The sequence below is a fragment of the Girardinichthys multiradiatus genome, chromosome 7, assembly GCF_021462225.1.
Source record: "Girardinichthys multiradiatus isolate DD_20200921_A chromosome 7, DD_fGirMul_XY1, whole genome shotgun sequence".
NCBI lineage: Eukaryota > Metazoa > Chordata > Actinopteri > Cyprinodontiformes > Goodeidae > Girardinichthys > Girardinichthys multiradiatus.
In genome coordinates this window covers 8,219,570-8,240,427 of record NC_061800.1, presented here as the reverse complement: position 1 = coordinate 8,240,427, position 20,858 = coordinate 8,219,570, and the positions used below count along the sequence as shown (strand labels likewise).

Sequence of the window (20,858 nt, the reverse complement as noted above, 5' to 3'; positions counted from 1 at the left end):
CATCCTGGGCCTCCATAAGACCTCAGCAGTGCCACAGGCTGATTGCCTCCATGCCACGCCGCATTGAAGCAGTCATTTCTGCCAAAGGATTCCCGACCAAGTATTGAGTGCATAACTGTAAATGATTATTTGAAGGTTGACGTTTTTTGTATTAAAAACACTTTTCTTTTATTGGTCGGATGAAATATGCTAATTTTGTGAGATAGGAATTTTGGGTTTTCATGAGCTGTATGCCAAAATCATCCGTATTAAGACAATAAAATACCTAAAATATTTCAGTTAGTGTGCAATGAATCTAAAATATATGAATGTTAAATTTTTATCATGACATTATGGAAAATAATGAACTTTATCACAATATGCTAATTTTTTGAGAAGGACCCGTATGTATACCCTCTTAATCAGTCTAGTACTGGTTCACATACACACACTACTACTACTTCTATGGCCTAAACCTGACCATACCCCTAAACCTAACCATTACCGGTACATGCCTAACCTTAACTCAATTCACACCTTAGTCCTAAACCTAACCCCTGGCAAAATAGCAGGTGCAGACTAGAGGCTGACATTTTTTCGGGAGTCCCACGGGCGGCACGGGAGACAGCATCAGTAAAGATCACGTGATTGGGACGGTACAGGATAAAAAATGAACGGGAGCAGACGGGAGCGGGAGCTAACCAATAGGAGGGAAAATAAACTAGGATCAATTGTCTTTGGAAATGTAAAACTGAGACTTTGTTATAAACTTTAAGAAAAAAAATTTGGATCGACGCCGCCATTGTGTAGTTTTTTTCCAAGAAGCCTATACTATAATGCGAGTCAAACGAACTACACGACCCACAAGCCAACAGTGCAGTGCTTCTGCTCGGTGTTTTCCACCTGCGTTCAGGATGGAGGGAGCAAACGCAGGTGGAGAACTGGACGTGGTAAAATTGGATTAGCAACGTAAAGTCAGAAGTAAGGACTTATCTATTAAACTCATAGAGCTGACAGGAAAGTTGTAAATATTACCGAACTTCAGGAGAGTTGAATGTAGCAGTGTTAACATGCAGTCTGCTGCTTGTAAAACGTGTTTAGTTGTAATCAAGTTCACCAGTGATTAAGGGACACTTGTAAAACAGATTCTGGATTAAATCAGTCCTGCATCTCTTCATTCATCAAACCAAAAGTACCAACATGTGTCAAGTCTCATCTGACCAACAAAATTGCTGCATGTGCTCTAAAGATTTAAGAGGTAAGCCCGTGAGGGGACATGGGGAAATTTATTACTTTTGCGTCCCCACGCAATACTTTTGCGTTCGGCATTTTGTAACAGCAGCACAGATGATAAACTGCTCATAAAACAAACACTGATATGTCATTGATATGGTTTATTTGTCATATGCAGATTAACACGCAGTAAACAATGCGATAAAATGCTTAGGATAAGAAGAACCGTTCAAATCACTATAAAAACAAAAACACTAATGGCGTACAAAAAAAAAGTACACATCATGCAGCAGTAATAAGGAAATAAAGTGTCACAGATGTGGTTTCATGCAGTTTTATTGTCCAGTAGTTTGTTTGACAGCTTGTGGATAAAAACTGTCTTTTAGTCTGATTTGAAGATAATTTTATTTAATGCTGATTTCAAAATAAAACTCAATAAATCTCAAAACGGGTGTAGTGTTTGTTCCATTTTTGCAGTTATCTGGTTTGGAAACTATCCCACAAAGTATTGCGAAATAACGCAAAGACTATTGCGAGCGAACGCAAAAGTATTGCGTGGGGACACAAAAGAGAAAAAAATCTCCCATGTCCCTCACGGGCTCCGTATAGAAAGGCTTCATCAAGGAGAAGATATTAAATAAATATGTTGTGAAACAGAAAAAAATTGAATGTACCATTAAATGTACAATTTATTTAATACATAATTAAATATTAAGTGTACCACTAATTATGTCATGTCGTCTTTAAAATTATACTTAATTATTCAGTGGCATATTTAATTGCATTATAGTCCATTTCATGATATAATGGTACATTTATTGTTTCTAATGATGTATTAAATAAATAAATGGTACCTTTAATTTAATGGCACATTTAATGTTACATTTCTTTCATGTTACATTTACTTCGCTTATGGGACATTCACAACATTCATTTATTTAATGATGATTTTATTGTATTCATTTTGTCCAGTTTGACCCTCCATTCTTGATGCCTGTATAGGAGGTCATGTCAGAATTTAAATCAGGTGTGCTGGAGCAGACAAACATCTAAAACTCGCAGGGAAGGGGTCCCTGAGGACCAGGGCTGTGAACCATTGAGGTACAGTTTCTAAATTATGAAGGTAATGCCTTTATGCCCTTTTGTTCAACAAGTACAGTTCTCTTGCTAGATGCATTTTTCTTTCGTTTCAGCAACTTGAAACATAAAAGTGATGTCATTGTTCAAAGGAAACAATCACTTGATAAATAAGTAAAATACAACTAGGTACATTTTGTTTATTCAACTAAGATAGGCATGGTCTGTTTCCTTGTTTGATATTTTATTATTTCTTCATTATTATTCTTTTTACTTTAACTGGCCTTTACTACAACTAAAAACAGGGACCTAACTGGTCCTTCAAACAAAGAAATTGCCAAAAGACTAAATGAAGAAAACAAAAATGGGAGTGGCACAGGAGTGGGAGTCGTTCTGAATGGGAGCGGGATGGAAGTGGGAGTCAATTTACCAGGAGTGGGACGGGACAGGATTTTTTTTGTTATGCTGGCCTGGGATTGGGATGAGACAAGACATTTTTCTGTGGGAGCGGGATGGGACAGGAGAGAAAATCCACTCCCGTGTCACCCTCTAGTGCAGACCATGAAACGTCCTCACTTAACAAACGGTCCTCACTTTGATGGTGAAATACAAAAAATGGTTCTCACTCAGCTGCAAAAACAGGAGCTCACTCACACATAGACACACAGGTTTACCCTCTTAATCAGTCTAGCACTGGTTCTCTCTCACACACACACACACGTACATTTCTGACCTCAGTCTAGTATTAGTTCAAAAGGAAGTGGAATTTGGATGAAGAGAGAAAAGTGAAGGAAGTTGAATATATTGCGCTTTCTATGAAACATTAATACCTTTTAAAATATTTTCTGGCGAGAATGTAGTTGTATAAACGTGAAATATCTGCTCCGTTTACCAAGATATCACATAATAAGGTGCGACATGTTCGGAGATTCCCGCTCCCACTGCAGTAACAGCTGTCAGCTGACCGGGCGACTGAGGCTCTCTGTACCAGGGGAGGATGCCTGACTCCCAGCACATTGTTTTTAAAGCTGAGTTTCCCCAATGGGAGGAAGATAAACACCGATGTAATTCAGTCAGATGATATTTATCAGATAATGTTTGGTCAATTTATTATTATTATTACGCTCTACAAATATGTATTTAAACTTTGCTCAGGAAGTTAGTATTTTAGTGTTTAAGTTGTTAGGCATTTTACCATTAAATTAAATGGTATTTGTCAATATCAATATACTTTATTTACAGTGTTATAATTTTTATATCTATGAACATAAAAAACATTTTGAACATTTTTAATGGCTGATCAATAAACGAGAATAAAATGAAACTATAATAAAACAACAACATTTTAAGGAAAACAAGCTTATAAGCCATCAGGAATATGTAAAAGGTTTCAATAAAGGCCATGTGCAGTTATTTATAGTGGACACAGTGGGATTTACCATTGGGCTCCATTTTTACGGGTTCATATATATATATATATATATATATATGTATATATATACATACATATATATATATATATATATATATACATATATATATATATATATATATAGAGAGAGAGAGAGAGAGAGAGAGAGAAACATCATATATTGTAATATCATTATTAAACTATAAAATATATTATTTATTTATGATATTAAAATATTTGTTGTTATAAAAGAACATATTTTCCCAGACAATATTATAATTCCCATAATGGATAACAATTTTTATAATTTAGTTAGAAAATTATACAACTACAACGAAATGCAAAAGTAAAAGCAAAAAAATCCCCTGCCGGAAGTATTTCTTTTAGCATATGCGGAAATGAGCTGAAGATCCAAATGGTTTTATTTTTATTTTTTTTAAACTTTATTGAGCAAATACCAAGTATATACTTTACGGAGGTATACAGAAGAATACAACACTGACATGAACAAACAATCAGTTGTGTTAATTAAACAAATACATTCAAAAATGTACATATATAAATTATTTTAGGAGCCTTTTTGTTGGTAGTCTGATATTGATTTTATGTATAGTTACACATCTTTAAAAAAATTGAGAAAGTGTAGGGATGATAACTTCTTGGAACAAACGCTTGTGACAAACACTGCAATGACAAAGGTCGCACTTTTGCTTAAGGTCTTTCCGTTTCTACTGAAATAATTTGAACACATTTCAGTATTGTATCTGAGAGCGTTTCAATAGGGCGTGTGTGAGAGCATTTCAGTAGTGTGTGAGAGCATTTCAGTAGTGTGTGAGAGCATTTCAGTAGTGTGTGAGAGCATTTCAGTAGTGTGTGTGACACTACTTAACATAGAAAGTACTCCTGGGTCAGTGCTTCTGTGTATGCTCTGTCTTCAACACCAGATCAGTCGCAGTAGATGGACGCTCATACTGTGCCAGATTCTGTTGAAGGTTTTTTCCTCTTAAAGAGAGGTATTTTTTGTGTTTTGTTTTCACTGTCCTCACATGCATTCCTTAGTATGAGGGATTGTGGGTTTCCCTTGATAGAAAACGTTTTTACCCTCTGGGAACTTGACCACATTATTCTATAACAAGGATTGAATTGTAATATATGTAACTGGAGATCTTTTTGTCTTGTAAAGGGCCTTGAGAATACACCTTTTGTGAACTGATGTTATGTAAAAAAAACTAACCTGAGCTCAGGGGATTTCAATACATGATAAAGTGTTGCATTATTGCTGAGGTACTGTACAAAAAAGTGCACCACTGAACAGTAGCTTTAATACAGAAAAAAACTTCAGAACAAAAGATAGATGTTGTAGCTGGTAAGTAGCTCACGGAGGACATTTAAAATGCCAAAATCCACAAAAAGTTCTATAACACAGGAGAATAAATATAAATTAAACAGGAACTAAACCTATTCTCAAAGTTCACATTTTATTGCGATGTTTGGTAACATTTTCTGTAAAATGCGAAAAGCGTTTTTGCCTTGTTAAAAAAAAACAACAGAAAATGTATTTTTATCATAGCAGATTTTGTAATTACTTTACAATGTTTTTATTACAATCACACAGATTTGTTGTCAAACTGTATAACCTCCCCCAAACTTTGCCTTCAGTCTTTAGACCCGTTCATTGTGGGCAGTTTGTAGTTTCTCAATTGTTCCAGGAAGCCAGGATTGGGGGAGGAAGCAGGCCGGGCAGACTTCACCAATGAGAGCGCATCTTCATAGGACTGTCCATCACATGACATCAGGTAACCAATGACCACAGATGGTGCACGTGACACACCGGCATTACAATGGACCAGCACAACACCTTTCTGAAACAGAATTGCATTAGGATGTGTCAATTTAGAGCAATGATTGAGTAAACAATCCATAGCCGTTTATACACAGAGGAACACCGTTGGAAACTTTTTCCATGTAATGCAAAACAATAACAATAGCTTAACCGATTGTTTTGAGCCTAAATTAAATGCATTTTTAAACTAGCAGAATGCCTTGGTGACCTGTGTTAAGGTCCTGCAATCTAGGTCTACGCCTGGAGCAGAGGTGGGTAATCCAGGTCCAGAAAGTAAATAGCCTGTACACAGATTAGTTCCAACCATTTGCATTTCCAATGAAGAAAAACTAGGCAGGTTTCTTACTTTCTTGACCTGAATTACCCACCTCTGGCCTGGAGTAATACCTAACGGGATTTTTTTTATTTCATTTGGACAGTTAATTGGTTTGACTGTAACTTTGGTGCATTGTCAAAGCAAAACCAAATGTTTTAAGTGCAGAGTTAAAGTTCAGGAGCTCAGACAACAATTCCAAACTAAAGATATTGCATGAATTAATTGCTTTCAATCTGAAAACAGATGCAGCAGGAATTACTGCTGCTCCAATAGGGTAAGGTATACCTATGATATTGATAATTAGTGTAGCTATTAAAAAATATATGTATTGTGTTCATTTCAAGTTGTTTAGATTTGTACTGCACTGCTACACATGACATCGACTTTAAAGGGTTAGTTTGAATTTCTTGTAGTAAAGCTCTGGGAAGTCATTAGCTGATCATAAGCCTGGTGGACTAGGTGTGGACGCAACAAATCAGCTGATGAGGTGGATTGATTAAGCATACAGGTCCTTCTCAAAATATTAGCATATTGTGATAAAGTTCATTATTTTCCATAATGTAATGATGAAAATTTAACATTCATATATTTTAGATTCATTGCACACTAACTGAAATATTTCAGGTCTTTTATTGTCTTAATACGGATTATTTTGGCATACAGCTCATGAAAACCCAAAATTACTATCTCACAAAATTAGCATATTTCATCCGACCAATAAAAGAAAAGTGATTTTAATACAAAAAACGTCAACCTTCAAATAATCATGTACAGTTATGCACTCAATACTTGGTCGGGAATCCTTTGGCAGAAATGACTGCTTCCATGCGGCGTGGCATGGAGGCAATCAGCCTGTGGCACTGCTGAGGTCTTATGGAGGCCCAGGATGCTTCGATAGCAGCCTTTAGCTCATCCAGAGTGTTGGGTCTTGAGTCTCTCAACGTTCTCTTCACAATATTCCACAGATTCTCTATGGGGTTCAGGTCAGGAGAGTTGGCAGGCCAATTGAGCACAGTGATACCATGGTCAGTAAACCATTTACCAGTGGTTTTGGCACTGTGAGCAGGTACCAGGTCGTGCTGAAAAATGAAATCTTCATCTCCATAAAGCTTTTCAGCAGATGGAAGCATGAAGTGCTCCAAAATCTCCTGATAGCTAGCTGCATTGACCCTGCCCTTGATAAAACACAGTGGACCAACACCAGCAGCTGACACGGCACCCCAGACCATCACTGACTGTGGGTACTTGACACTGGACTTCTGGCATTTTGGCATTTCCTTCTCCCCAGTCTTCCTCCAGGCTCTGGCACCTTGATTTCCGAATGACATGCAGAATTTGCTTTCATCCGAAAAAAGTACTTTGGACCACTGAGCAACAGTCCAGTGCTGCTTCTCTGTAGCCCAGGTCAGGCGCTTCTGCCGCTGTTTCTGGTTCAAAAGTGGCTTGACCTGGGGAATGTGGCACCTGTAGCCCATTTCCTGCACACGCCTGTGCACGGTGGCTCTGGATGTTTCTACTCCAGACTCAGTCCACTGCTTCCGCAGGTCCCCCAAGGTCTGGAATCGGCCCTTCTCCACAATCTTCCTCAGGGTCCGGTCACCTCTTCTCGTTGTGCAGCGTTTTCTGCCACACTTTTTCCTTCCCACAGACTTCCCACTGAGGTGCCTTGATACAGCACTCTGGGAACAGCCTATTAGTTCAGAAATTTCTTTCTGTGTCTTACCCTCTTGCTTGAGGGTGTCAATAGTGGCCTTCTGGACAGCAGTCAGGTCGGCAGTCTTACCCATGATTGGGGTTTTGAGTGATGAACCAGGCTGGGAGTTTTAAAGGCCTCAGGAATCTTTTGCAGGTGTTTAGAGTTAACTCGTTGATTCAGATGATTAGGTTCATAGCTCGTTTAGAGACCCTTTTAACGATATGCTAATTTTGTGAGATAGGAATTTTGGGTTTTCATGAGCTGTATGCCAAAATCATCCGTATTAAGACAATAAAAGACCTGAAATATTTCAGTTAGTGTGCAATGAATCTAAAATATATGAATGTTAAATTTTCATCATGACATTATGGAAAATAATGAACTTCATCACAATATGCTAATATTTTGAGAAGGACCTGTATGTCTGATGAGCTTGTCAGCGTCTATCACTCCATAGATTTATTTATTTCTCCAACAATCTTATGGCATCTGTCTTCTACAGGTACAGCTGAACTCAATTCCTAATAAACCACCTGCTCATTATTCAGGATTATCTCTCAGTTACTCAGATGATCATGTCGCTCCCACCAGCCTGTTTTTTGTCTTCCTCTTGTGAGGTATTATTTGGGATTCTGCCCTGAATCTTAGTTTTTGTAAGTTTTAATGTCATTTTTTAAATAAAATTATTCATTTTCACCTTCCTGCCTCCTCCCGGCATTTGGGTCCTGCCCTTCACCATTTCATGTTAATAATGGCATTTTTAAACACATGCATATATTGGTAAAAGACAAAAAATAAGCACACCTGGTGTGTTCCTCAAGGGTGCATACTTGGGACTATCTTATTTACTTTATTTATGGTCATTTTGAATCACCTAAAACAAAAATTCCCTTGTGTGTTTTTTCATTGTTATACCAGTGATGCATAACTTTATTTATCCTTGAAGCTTGGTCTTGTTTTAAATTGAGCTATTCTACACAATGGCTTAGTTAAGGTTAGGAGGTGGATGGCTTTAATTTCAACAGTTAAAACATTATTTAGTCCTCTGATTGCTCAAGTGATCATTTGCTAATCATTTGGCTCTGGTCAAGACAAAACAAGCAAGTATTATGTAGCTGTTATACAAATCATACAACTTGATTATAAATAGTTTGAGAATTATTCTTATCGTTGAAACATGTTACTTAGTAATTCTATAAAAGTTCAGAGAAGTGTCACATAAATGTAGCTGTAAAACAAAAGTTGTAGAAAAGGAAAGGTTTTTTTTTTTTCTTCTTTAAATTTATTAAAGGGGACAAGTAAAGTGTCTCCACTGCAATGACAAGCATTCCTCGAATGCTTGTTTCAGTTACTTTTTGCCATTCATAAATATATTAACAGTTTTGCAATATATAAAATCTTAAAGACAGAGAGAAGCTGAAGCTGCAGGATTACAAACATCAATTGCAGTGACGTTATCTGAACAGAGGTTGGTTCTATATTCAAACCAGACAGACTTGCTGCTGTGACTTCAGCTCTTGGAGGTGCACTAAACGGCTTGTTTGTTTGTGTCTTTAGAAACTCATTAGCTTCTCAATTACAGCTTGTATGTTCCTTCAAAAGAAAACTTTACACCACCTGGCAAAAGGCAGGGCGGACAGTAGGAGAACGTGAATATATTCATGAAAATGAGTGAAAACATAAAAACAATACTGAACAAAAAAGAGATGCCAAACCTATTTTCTTATGTATCTACAAGAACTAAAAATCTTTCCTTTGGGTAAAACACAATTTTTTAAGCTGGTGCAAAAATGCAAAAGTTGTTACAGCTAGAACTTTAAGTTAAATTGTCAGAAAGTCATTGCATCCTTATTAATGTCTTGGATTTTGGCCCAAATTTTCAGGAAAATGTTTAAAAATGCAAATAAAAAAAGAAAAATCTGACTGAACATTTTCTCACAAAACCATAAAAACAATATGTTACATCTTAATACTAAATATGACCTAACAAAATCCTTCAGGACTTTTAAAAGTTTCACATTTTCTTTATTTGTTGGACTACTTTTTCTGTCTGTGCTTCATTCAAGAGCTCAATTGTTTGCAGTCGTCATAGCAACGTCAATATCTATCGGTCATCATCAGCCAGATGGCCTCCTGGGTAATCTGAGCTTGTATTTCAAACTGAATGAATCAGTTTGGTTATCAGAGCTGGAATTACTAAAAAGACACACACACACAGAAACATATCATCATTATGAATTCATACACATGCACACATTTCCTGTAATCATACACCTCTAATGACCGCCTAATCACTCTGTGTGTGTGTGGTGTCGTGTTAAGGTTAGCACCAGGCTCCGGTGCTAAAAGCTTGTATGTCACTGAGATCTGATCTAGATGCTGTTTAATAAAACATCAACAAAACTAACCATCTATTATTCAGAGCAGAAACAGAGGAGAGGAAGCAAGTGGCAAAGATGTCAGGATGTCTGTCACATCACAGCACCGTGCAAAAGTATTCATACCCCTTAAACTTTTTCCACATTTGCTCACATTGCAAACCCCACACATTCACTCTATCATTAAATAAAATCCATTGCAACCAATTGCCCTTAAAGGTCAAATAGGTAGTAAATGTAAATTTAGACTCAGTGCAAACTTGTGTGAAGGCCTCAGGGGTCTGTTAGAGAACACTGGAGAACAAACAGCATCATGAAGACCAAGGAACACAGCAGAAAGTTCAGGTAGAAGGTTGTGGAGGACCTTAAAGCAGTTTAGGGTCTAAAACAGTATCCCAAGATTTAAACATCTCACAGAGCTGTGTTCAATCCATCTAAAGATGGAAAGGGTATGGAACAACTGCAGACGCACCATGACATGGCCGTCCACCTAAACTGACCAGCCGAGTAATGAGAATATTTATTAGAAAAGCAGCCAAGAGGCCCATGGTAACTCTGGAGGATCTGCAGAGATATACAGATGGGATAATCATTTAACAGAAAAACTATTAATTGACCATTCCTCAAATCTGGCCTTTATGGAAGAGTTTACAAGAAGAAAGCCATGGACATATAGACACAGCAAACATTAGGGAGAAGGTACTCTGATGAGATGAGTCAAAAATTGTGCCAAACGTTTTGGCAAATGCTCAGTGTGGTGGAAAACTAACACAGCGCATCAATAACTCACTGAATACACTCACAGTGAAACGTGGTGATGGCAGGACAATCCTGGAAGAAAACCTGTTTGACGTTCCAAAAGACTTGAGACCTTCCAGCAGGACAATGCCCCTAAACACACAGCCAGAGCTACAATGGAATGGTTTAGATGAAAGCATATCAATTTGTGAGGATGGTCCAGTCAAAGTACAGACCTGAGTACAATTGAAAATCTATGGCAAGATTTGAGCAATACCGTTTATAGACACTCTCCATCCTGAGTTTAAGCAATTTTGCAACAAATACAGGTAAAGATTTCAATCTCTAGATGTGATCTGATGGATACTTTTGTAAGGCACTGTGGTGCAAAATGTTTCCACAAAATTAGTTTTATTTTTGGTTAGATTAAACCTTTTTTATGTTCTGTAGAACAGAGTGTCCTAACAAAAAATAAACTTGATTTAGCAGCTGGTTAACCTTTAACCAGTAAACTAATGTCAGGTCTGTTTGTTGAGGTCAAGTTCTTTGTTTCTACTTTAGCTCAGAAGAAGACTTCAACAGGAAAGTGTGTGTCAATGCTCAGAGTGTGTGTTCCTTGTGTTGCGATGCAGCAGCTGTTGAACTCAGTCAAATCTTCTGGTTATTTGATAGCATGGTGATGTTGTCACTTTTGTAAATGCAGATTAAACTGAGGTCAGTTAACATGGTAGAAACTTTCAATCATTATTTAAAATTCATAGATATTACCTCTCTGTGAGCCTGCTGGATGAAGTCACAGCAGTCCTGGATGTACTGCAGCAGGTCAGTGTCGGGTTGATCCAGAATACTGACGGTCTTGTAGATGAACAGATCTGAAAACACGTTCTCTACTCCAAAGGCCACATTCAGGATGTGCGAAACCTGAGGAGGATGAAGAACTGGTGGACCAAAGTGAGCGGCATGCATGGATAGACAACCTGAATAAGAAACATTCAGGCTGGATAGAAGCACTTTGAGTGCGTATTCACTTGATTTTATTGCCCTTATTGTTTAAAGTTCTTTAATGGTTACTGGCTAAGTATTATATTTACAACACCATGAGGCCAACAACCTTCAAAGGCCACAGTGGCTACTCATTCTTTACATTTGAGCTGTTTTATGAAGCGAAATTTTTATCAAAACTCTGAACACATTTCTTTTGCATCAATAAACCTTTAAACCAATAAGAACAATTTAACAAATGGATTTTAAATTACCAGGTGATGATGTTTGGATAGTCTTTACACTTCTTACATAAAACATCACATAAAATTAAGATTTATAAGTGCAGGACTTTTTTCTTATGTATCTACAAATGATCATTTACCCCAGTTATAATTCAGACCTCATGGTTTTGTCTGCAGCTTTTTTCTTGCATAATTTTTACATGTAGGCTGCTGAAATGATTTACTACTTTATACCTACTGGGTCTTCAAACTCTTTGCCCTTCTTTACATTGTCCCGTGTTACAACCACAAACATGAATGTATTTAATTGTTATTATTTTTAACACACCAACACAAAATAGTACATAATTGCAAGTATAAGAATAAAAGTGGTTTCCAATTTTTTTTTACCAGTAAAACTCAGTGTGGTGTGCATTTGTTTGTATCCCCCGGTTAACACTTTGCCAAACCCCGTCAATTAAAGCTGTAAGTCTTCTCAGTTATGTCTCTACCAGCTTTGCACATCTACATGCTGAAATATGTACCCATTCATCTTTACAAAATAGCTCAGGCTCTGTCAGTTTGGATGGTTGTGTGAACATATACATTTGCAAGTATACAAGAAAGTCTTGTTCTAAGAAGCAAAGTGGTAATAAATGCAGGCCAACCCAAGACTTTTGCCCAATGCTCATACATTACCAAACAGCCTTTGGTAATGTGTAACCTGACCTGATCTGCTCACCTTGTGTTTTCTTAGTATGCCAAAGTCATGTGCAGCGTCCTGGGAACCTGTGCACATCCAAACACATACACACACACACACACACACACACACACAGAGTGAGTCTATTAGATATGTAGTTCCAGATTTTTAAGTCTGTCTTGGTTCAAACGAGGATCCATCCGGTAAACTGTTCAGACGCTGAATCTTATGAAGGTCAAAGGTTCATCCAGCTTCCACATGTAAATCCTCATGTGTCATGTCTCCTCCAGTTCACCCCCACCTCTGTACTCATGTTACGGGCTGCTCTGACCTGGGAGGTCGTAGTAGTTGACTGAAAGTGACATCCAGGCCAGGGCAGCAAAAAAGGTGGTGAATCTGACTGCTAATGAGGGTAGCGACTACCAGCATGTTACACATTGCTGTGCTGAACCAAAATAACGGCTATGCTTAAAATACTACAGTAAAAACTAGAATGGGTCATAAAATGAGAATTTTTATAACCCATTAACCCTTTGATTCACACATTTAGAAAAAAGTGTTTAAAAAAAACAATCCATGCCCCTTGTCCAAAATACTGTAGGTCTTTTTTCTGTGATGGGCTGGTAACCTGTCTAGGATGGATGGATGGATGGATGGATGGATTAATGGTTTAAATGAGAAGCTAATAAGAGAAAGAAAAAAAAACTCATGAGAACCTTGGGTCTTTTGTAAAACAATGGATGGTGGTATCATGGTTTAGGCCTGCATCGCCAAGACCAGGATGTCAGGAACTATTAATAAGTGCTATATTATATCAGTAAGTTCTAAAAATCACTCCAGTGGTTGAAGATGTTTTGCACAATTGTCCCGGATAGCAGGACATATTTGTTGGCTCTCTACTCTGTAAGGGGGAAATAAGTTATATACACTACCGGTCAATTGTTTTAGAACCCCTTTCTCATTTTCATGGTTTTCTTTATGTTTATGACTATTTACATTGTACATAGATTCTCACTGAAGGCATCAAAACTGTGAATGAACACATATGGAATTATGTAGCAAACAAACAATTGTAAAATAACTTTAAACACGTTTTATGTTTTAGATTCCTTAAAGTAGCCACCCTTTGTTGTGATGACTGAAATATTAACCTTTGGCCTTCTCTCTATGAACCTCTGGGAAGTTTTTTCAAGACTTTGAAAAACCATTTCAGGTGACCACCTCATGAAGCTCAGGGTGAGAAAGTTAAGAGAGCAAAGCTGTAATCAGAGCAAAGGGTGGCTATTTGGAAGAATCTTAAATATAAAAATGTTTAGAGTTATTTCACACTGTTTCTTATTCACAGTTTTGTTGCCTTTGTTGAGAATCTACAATGTAAATAGTCATGAAAAAAGAAGACCCAGTAAGTGAGAAAGTTTATCTAAAACCTTTGACTGGTATTGTAACTCTAGTTTTTGTCAACATTTATTAAACATGTTTTTTTCGCACTTGTTTTGTGAGGCTTTGTGTCTTGACAACTCACCCAGAAGCAGGAAAGGCTTGACAATGCCAACCTGGAGGTCCCAGGAAGTATCAGGGACATAGCCCAGCATCTTCTCTGGTGGGACAGGGTCTTCGACCACAGTAATTGTTGAACCTTTCCAGGTCTCAATAATGCGACGGCCACTCAGTGATGTCACACGGGTACATTGCTTCCGCAGTCGTGTCCGGGAAAAGCTCTGGATCTCCCGAGTCAAAGACTGCATGACCAAACTTTACAGAATTTGAAAAAATAGGAAGGTGATGAGAAATGTCTGCAAAACATATCCATATCATTATATCATTGATATGTAATACTGTTTAAAAAATAGATATTAAAGCCTGTCCAGTTTTAAACGCTATGAGTTAATTCACAAGAAATACAAAACTGATATACTAATAAAGTATCTCCAAGAACAAAATCATAAACTTCCCTCTTGTCTTGTGGTCTGGATAAAGAAATAAAGGGAAGAAGCTTCCGCTCCACTTATTTAGCTCTCTTAGTAAAGAAATTGTTAGATCACCTTTTTTGAAAGATGCTGAAAGCCAGAAGCTAAAAATATATTCCTTCCTTGTTTTCCTATAAAAATCAATTGCAAATAGAAAACAGGCTTATACCCAAAGGCGATGATGTGAAGATGCCAGTGGCTGTACAATGACAAGGTAGGACCGCAGTAAAGAAGTAAAGGATAGCCATGAATGGTATAATAGAAGAACCAGATAATTCCCAATACTTCTTCAACTTAATTACAGATCATTCACTTGAATAATTTTAAATGCTAATTAACTTCTTCAGAGTGCTTTTACGCGTCTATTTAGAGCGCTGGAGTGGGTTTAGATAAGTATTGATGATAAGTGAATGTATTTAATTATTGAATGATAAGTATTGATGCTCTAATGGTGTCTTGTCTCCTCCTTTGTCAATCACTTCCTTTAAGTCAAAACGTCCAGCATCTGAATTCTTAGCTGTATAAAATGGCAAATTATAACGCAAATGCTCATTCATTTTTCAAAGTAAAGAATACATGAAAAAAATAGAACTACAAATAAGGTGTTTCAGACCAGCACGTAGCAGTGTCATCTGAAGCATATTACTGAACTCCTTTTCTTGTTCAGTTCAGTATTTGTTATCAAACTGAACTGATTGCTCATAAAGTGCTGATAGGCTGGAAGAGTAAGAAAGACTTTCTGGTACTGCGCTAAATTGGTTCAGATCTCACTTAGTAGACCCCCACCACGTTGTGCCACTTGGCAATTATAAATCTGAGTGAACAAAAATGACCTGTGGGGTTCCTCTAAGCTCCCTTTTCGGACTGCTTTTATTCAGCATTAATATAATCAGATTATTACATTATTATTATTACATTTTTATTCTAACTACACCTATGACACAACTTTTTATTGTTAGCCTCATAGCATAATTGCCTAAGTCATATCTTGGCACACTATTACAATATCCATAAAAAAATATAATGTGTTAGCTAAAAAATGTATTTTCTTGTTTTCCGAAAACGTTCAAATATGAATTAGGCAATTATGAAATGAGGCTACCAATATGTGTGTGACTACATAATCACAACCCTATACATGCAGTGAATAGGGCAGTATTTCCTCTAGTATTTCCTCCAGCTTAATGTAGAAACAACGGAAGCACTCAGCAAGACTCAATAGTGCTAAAAACTGCAGAGCATGCCATATATCTATGTGTAATTTTGATTCGGAACTAGATTTTAACAGTTTTTAAATCAGCCTGCTGCCATCTTAAAATATTTCCAGAATTGAGGCATTCTCGCCATTCTAGCGGGGAGTGGTGGCCTAGTAGTTAGAGAGGAGGGCATTTGCGTCCTGAGAAGGCCACAAATACCCTTGTTTGAATCCCACAGCCTGACACTCTGGGTCCCTGACCAAGACCCTTAATCCCTCAAAGCTCCCCAAGCGCCGCACAATGGTAGCCAACTGCTCAGGGATGGGTTACATGCAGAGGACAATTTCTCCATTGTGAGATCAGTAAAGTCTAAATTTAATTTAATTTTTCTTAACAGAAAATGAAAAAACTCATGATAATGTTGAACATTAGTACGTTAAATATTTGTAATGGCTTCTTTACTGTAAAAACATCGATCAGACAGCTTCAGTTCATTCAAAATGCTGCCACCAGAGTGCTGACAAAATCAGGGAAACAGAACATCTCACAGTCATCCCACAATTACTTCTGTGGGTCCTATTTGTAAAATGATAAATATTAAAATCTTTTTACTGGTCCATAATGTACTGAAGGTTCTAAAGGTTGAATGCAGACAGGAACCATCTAGATCATATTCATATGTAACACTTTGGTTTTAATGTGCCTCTGTGTTAGGCTCTGTATCCATCTGGTTTTGTTACTTTTGCTGCTAAATTCCAGTACTTTAATTTGATTAACAATCATCATTAGTGCTGTATAAAGTTGAATATAAATTGACTTGACATATATAGCATTCTAAATGAAATTATATACACTACCGGTCACAATTTTTAGATAAACGTTCTCACTTAATGGGTCTCTTTATTTGCATGACTATTTACATTGTAGATTCTCACCAAAGGCAACAAAACTGTGAATAAGAACACACATTTAATTATATAGCAAACAAAAAGTGTGAAAAAACTCTCTTCTTCAAAATAGCCACACTTTGCTCTGATTACAGCTTTGCTCTCTTGGCGTTCTCTCCATGAGCTTCATGAGGTGGTCACCTGAAATGAGTCTTAAAAGAACTTCCTAGAGGTTCATTGAGAGAAGGCCAAAGGTTAATATTTCAGTCATCATAGCAAAGGGCTGCTACTTTAAAGAATCTAAAACATAAAACATGTTTAAAGTTATTTTACAATTGTTTGTTTGCTCCATAATTCCATATGTGTTCATTCACAGTTTTGATGCCTTCATTGAGAATCAACGTACAATGTTAATCGTCATAAACATAAAGAAAACCATTAAATGAGAAAGTGTGTCTTGACCTGTAGTGTATATAATAGCTGAGACATTCATTTCCAGAGAATAACTTCCCAGAACTTAAACTTGGGATTTAGCACTGTAAATTTATACATTTTTTTTTTACAGCTTTTCATCCCGAACTCTGTTTAAAATACAGTTGACATCTATAGTTTTAAATGACTTCTCACAGCGTCTTTTAAGATTGCTTTTTTCAGAGATTCCTATCCAGCAGGGGAAAATCTGATTTAAACCTTCATTTATCAGCAATTTATCTTGTCACACACAAATGGGCATAAATACCCAGTTTGTACACTCAGCTTGGTTGGGATACAGTGAGAAACATATCCGTAGCTCAACATGACCAGAGCAGATTGAGAGTGTGTATATTACCTACTTTATCAGATGTTCAGCTTTAGTTTTTTGTTTAGAAAGGCAAACTGTTCCTGTGACAGAAGATAATCCAGATTAAACCAGTATGGAAAGAGAACCACAGAGACACCCTTCTGTCTTCATCCTCTTCTTCTCCAACAGTCGTCCTCTGTGGTTCTGGTGCCTGGTGCGGACTACGACTGGTCTACGTAAAACCCAATCCTGACAAATCCAGTTTTAGCAGCTTTAAGTGTGATGTATATCTACCTGCCCAGTGGACCACCTCTGCTGGAGGCGAGCAGTCACTGTGCAACATGAAACCTGCTGCCTGCCTGAGCTTCCCCACTGCTCTGTCACACTGACACATCTAACAAGTAACATACATAACAATACACCTAAACAATATTCGGTCTAAAATTATGTACCATACTGGATAAAACAAACAAAAAAAATTGATAGGGTTACACTTATGTATTAAGATAAATGAGTTTTAAAGTTCTTAGGTCACAAAATGTTTGTAATACATAAATTAGATGTGCTTGTACTTAAATAACTATGGACAATTGTTAGATGTTTTAAACGTTCCACTAGAGGGAGCCATGTATCCATCTTATATCCATCCTGCTGAGCAGATTCAGGAAAAACAGAAGACATGGCAATGCATAGCAGGAAGGAAATCACATTGACAAGGTAAAGAAATAGAAATGTAGCTGTTTTGAGGTTTTAAATGGACTGATCTTATTCACTCACCGGCCACTTTATTAGGTACACCTTGTTGGATCCCTTTTGCCTTAAGGTTTTCAGAAATATTATTTTGGAAGTTTTGGTCCACATTGACATGAAAGCAGCACACAGTTGGTGCAGATTTGCACATCCATGATAAGAATTGCCAGTTGCACCACATCCCAAAGGTGCTCTTCCAAGCTGAGGTGTGGTGGAAATAGATGTCATTGGATCATCTCTTGAACACTGTCAGTTCAAAACCTTCAATTCAATTCAAAAATACTTTATTAAGCCTAAAGGGAAAATAAATGTTGTTGTATCTCATTTTATACAAAGAGCCGTTGTAGATGCTGATGGTTGTGGACAGTAAGGATCTCCTGTAGCAGTCTGTCTTACAGCAGATCTGAAGAAGCCTCTGACTGAAGACACTCTGTTGTTGTAGGACAGTCTCATGAAGAGGATGCTCAAGGTTCTCCATAATGTTCTTCACACTCTTCACAACAGACTTCTCCAAGATCTGCAGCATCTTGCTGCAAACACTGAATGAGCGAAGCTTCCTCAAGAATTACAGTCTGCTAAATACTAAGAACAATGAAAAACAAAGGAACAAAATTTAGACATGTTAGGCATAGAAAAGTATTGGCATCTCTAAATAAGTTTGTACAAAAACGTCGCTTAGAACAAATCTGTCACCCTTGGGATAAAGGAAATTAATTAGAATGATCAGGACCAACAAATGAACCTCCAAGCTCAAGCCTCCATTGATCTGGGAAAAGCTAAAACACCAGTATCAGGTTTTATATTGCTATGGACTAAGGAGGTGTCAACCAAGAATGAAGTGCCTGCTCCAAAACTGACACCTTCAAGCTTGTTTGAAATTTGTATCCGTCAGACGACAAAAAGATGGAGCTATGGAAAAGTCAGGTTGACACTTTCAAAACAAATAAAACTGAACCAAATGTTGAACATGGTGGGGGTAGCATGATGCTATGGGACAGCTTTTGCCACCAGTGGTTATAGTGCATTGAATGAGGTCAGTGAAAAAATGAATAAAATGCTGCCTTCAGATTATTTGACTGCCAGATTTAGGTTTTGTTTGACCAACATGTTTTCTTCTTACTGAAAGACATATTAACATTCTGGAGAGGCCTAACAGAGAAACTGCAGAAGGAGCAAAAAGTTAGGATAATGGCATGGAGGCCTTTTCATAGATGGACGGATGGACAGACAGACAGACAGACAGACAGACAGACAGACAGACAGACAGACAGACAGACAGACAGACAGACAGACAGACAGACAGACAGACAGACAGACAGACAGACAGACAGACAGACAGACAGACAGACAGATGTTGGCACCCTTATTAGAGATGTTTTAAAAAGATAAATTAATCTTTTATCTCAACCTTTAATTTGACTACATTGATGGAGTCAGAAAAACTCCCATGCAAAGAAAATAATTGTTTGTGACAAATTTAACAGTGGCATCGTTTTGGACAGCACTTAATGTCCATCTGTAGCAATTTCTGGAATATATAAAGAAAAAAATCAGCTGAGCTGTGGCGTCTGAAGCCCAAAAAATTTAATTCTGTTTAGGGCCCCATACAGCCTTTATCTTTCCATAATTGGCAGTTAGATGCTAAAAAACATCGTATAATCTATTAGAATTTGTTGTTATTGGAGAGAAACCCTTCTAAATACCTACTGAAAGTGTCCCCTAAAAGAAGGGTACATTCTAAACAGATGAATTTATGTGTTCCAGCTGTAGAAGCCAGCAGGTTTTTGCAAAGGATGAAGAATATTTGGAGTAAATATCTTTGGCTGTGCTGCGTTGGCTTTGTTTAACTATGCATCATAAATCTAACAGTGCAGCCACCAGTTACTTTTTCTCAAACACGCTGCTCCTTTAAAGCTCTTCAGCAAAATCAGCGATCGTTACAGATCACTTTAGGTCCGTGGAAAAGCCTTGAGTGCGTGTGTGTGTGTGTGTACAGCTGCAGTCTTGTTTATGTTGGAATCAATTCTGGTAGTTTCCAAGAATATTTCCACATGCAGCGAGAACTAGTTTTCTCTCTGAGCTAAACTGATTCTTCTCAACCCCCAACTCCCCCAGGATACGTTTGTACAGCTATCTTTGAGAGGACCATCAGTGACATAATGCATTCCAGGGCACGAGAAACCTTTTCTCTGATCTGATACCTGAAAAGTTGTGAGAACAAGAAAGAAATCAAGATGAGGATGCAGAAGACAAGATAAAAAGGGTGATGGTACAAAGGCAGATGAATAGAAAGAGGGCAGAAAAGGTGATATGAGAAGAAGACGAGGTGAGACAACAAGACTGAGAAAAAGGGACAAGCAAGGAATGTGTTTCCAGTGTATATGCACATTCGCCTTTGAGAATGTGCATATATTTCTCTGATAAGATTTTCCTGCCAACTAAAAGAAGCTATTACGTCAGAAAAAACATTTACAGAGATTAAATCATGGGAAAGAAAGAAAGAAAGAAAGAAAGAAAGAAAGAAAGAAAGAAAGAAAGAAAGAAAGAAAGAAAGAAAGAAAGAAAGAAAGAAAGAGAGAAAGAAGCGAATAACGGAAAACAAAGTGCTGATTCAGTTCTCTGCATGTTGATCCATGAGTCAGAAAACCCAGAGAGGCCAAGGGTGTGTGTGTGTGTGTGTGTGTGTGTGTGTGTGTGT

At 37.4% G+C, this 20,858-nt stretch overlaps 1 protein-coding gene across 1 annotated transcript; it reads right to left on the bottom strand.

The window, feature by feature from the left end:
- Positions 1-4,154: 4,154 nt before the first annotated feature.
- LOC124871750 (dual specificity protein phosphatase 19-like) lies at positions 4,155-17,769 on the bottom strand. Its single transcript, XM_047371273.1, has 5 exons — positions 17,463-17,769; positions 14,102-14,331; positions 12,619-12,665; positions 11,440-11,592; positions 4,155-5,562 (listed from the first exon to the last, which is right to left on the bottom strand). The coding sequence occupies exons 2-5, from the start codon at positions 14,322-14,324 to the stop codon at positions 5,356-5,358; spliced, it is 630 nt and encodes a 209-aa protein (XP_047227229.1). The 5' UTR covers positions 14,325-14,331; positions 17,463-17,769; the 3' UTR covers positions 4,155-5,355.
- Between the last annotated feature and the right edge of the window lie 3,089 nt (positions 17,770-20,858).